General features: G+C 48.5%; 1 protein-coding gene across 1 annotated transcript; it reads left to right on the top strand.

Moving 5' to 3' along the window:
• Positions 1 to 292: 292 nt before the first annotated feature.
• Positions 293 to 622, top strand: M437DRAFT_89386 (uncharacterized protein; the record flags this gene model as incomplete). The annotated part of the gene is made up of 1 exon (XM_041029043.1): positions 293 to 622. The coding sequence occupies one exon, from the start codon at positions 293 to 295 to the stop codon at positions 620 to 622; it is 330 nt and encodes a 109-aa protein (XP_040874507.1).
• Between the last annotated feature and the right edge of the window lie 661 nt (positions 623 to 1,283).

Consider the following 1,283-nt stretch of genomic DNA (forward strand, 5'->3'; position numbering starts at 1 on the left):
CAGGAACCCACACCTAAACACTCTTGTCGACACTACAATTGAGAAGAGTTTGAAGCCTTGTTCGATGAAGCTTTCTCTGAGATCTGTGACGGAGAGCGCCTCGATTTGTCTACACGTAAATGGTTCGGCATCCAAGGCTGGATCGCGGCGATGAAAGACGACATGGATGGAGAGCTGCCACACTATCGCAAGGTGAGCAATCCATCGTACATGACATGCTTGCATCTGATCCTATCTATCAGTTGCTCCACCAATACTTTGGCCTTGAATTTTTTTCGTCATGCATGAAAACATGGACATTGAGACTGGCAGATACCTGCAGAGAAGAGACAGCCGCGTTCTCGAGTCTTGCTTGCCTAACCAAATCACCATCTGTTATCTCACTTTCCCTTCGACGCGCGTTGTTACACACACCGTGATCGACTACGGCTGCGGCGATTATGGCTATGCCGCAGGCACCTCGGGGAAGTCCATGATCGTCCAGCCTGAACCACGACAACTGACAGAATCACTCACCAGGCATTTTGCCAAGTGTATAGGGGCATTGAGCCTGGAACCCTTCGGCCATCCCTCACAACTGCGCAACAGCTTGGGTCCATCCTCAGTTCAGGAACCTCCATAAGTCGTGCCTAGTCCCTACCAGTTCCAAACAAGAAGAGCCCCGGAACAGATCGATGAGGATGATGCAAAGATCGAGTCATCGTTGAAAGGTATGTTGTCTTTCGAAGTTTGTACTGCACTGGAGTCTGGCTAACAACTGTTACCGAGATTTGGAGCTTGGTCATTGGCTCAAACTGGTCATCCTGACTAAGGAGTGATTCGATATCAACGGCATACCAGTGTCAGGATCCTAGTTCTCGACGCGGATCTCTTCGGTGCAAAGAAGGATGCTTGATAAACATGCCCCAGCACACCTATTACCAGACACATGCCATCCGTCTAACATGCCTCTACAGTATGTCTCACTGAGGACTACTATACGGTAGTCTAATTGCTCTGACGCTACCCAGAGTATTGTCGTCATGCTCTGTGCTCCCACCAAGTCTATTCGTTCTGAACTCAGGCGGTCAAGGCCTGCTCGCATCAAGTGGAAATCACTGGCAGTTTCTATTCTTGTTTTTGCTTCACTGGTCTGACTTGCAACTGTGGCTGCTTGCTCTTTCAATTCAGTATATCTGTTCCACTGTCTATGTTCCGAGTTTTGTGTGCATAATATCACAGCCTCCAATCAAACAAAAATGTCCGGCAATGGCAGACGCAACTCAAGAATATGACATCTTACC

The sequence above is a fragment of the Aureobasidium melanogenum genome (genome assembly GCF_000721775.1).
Source record: "Aureobasidium melanogenum CBS 110374 unplaced genomic scaffold scaffold_95, whole genome shotgun sequence".
NCBI classification, from domain to species: Eukaryota; Fungi; Ascomycota; class Dothideomycetes; order Dothideales; family Saccotheciaceae; genus Aureobasidium; species Aureobasidium melanogenum.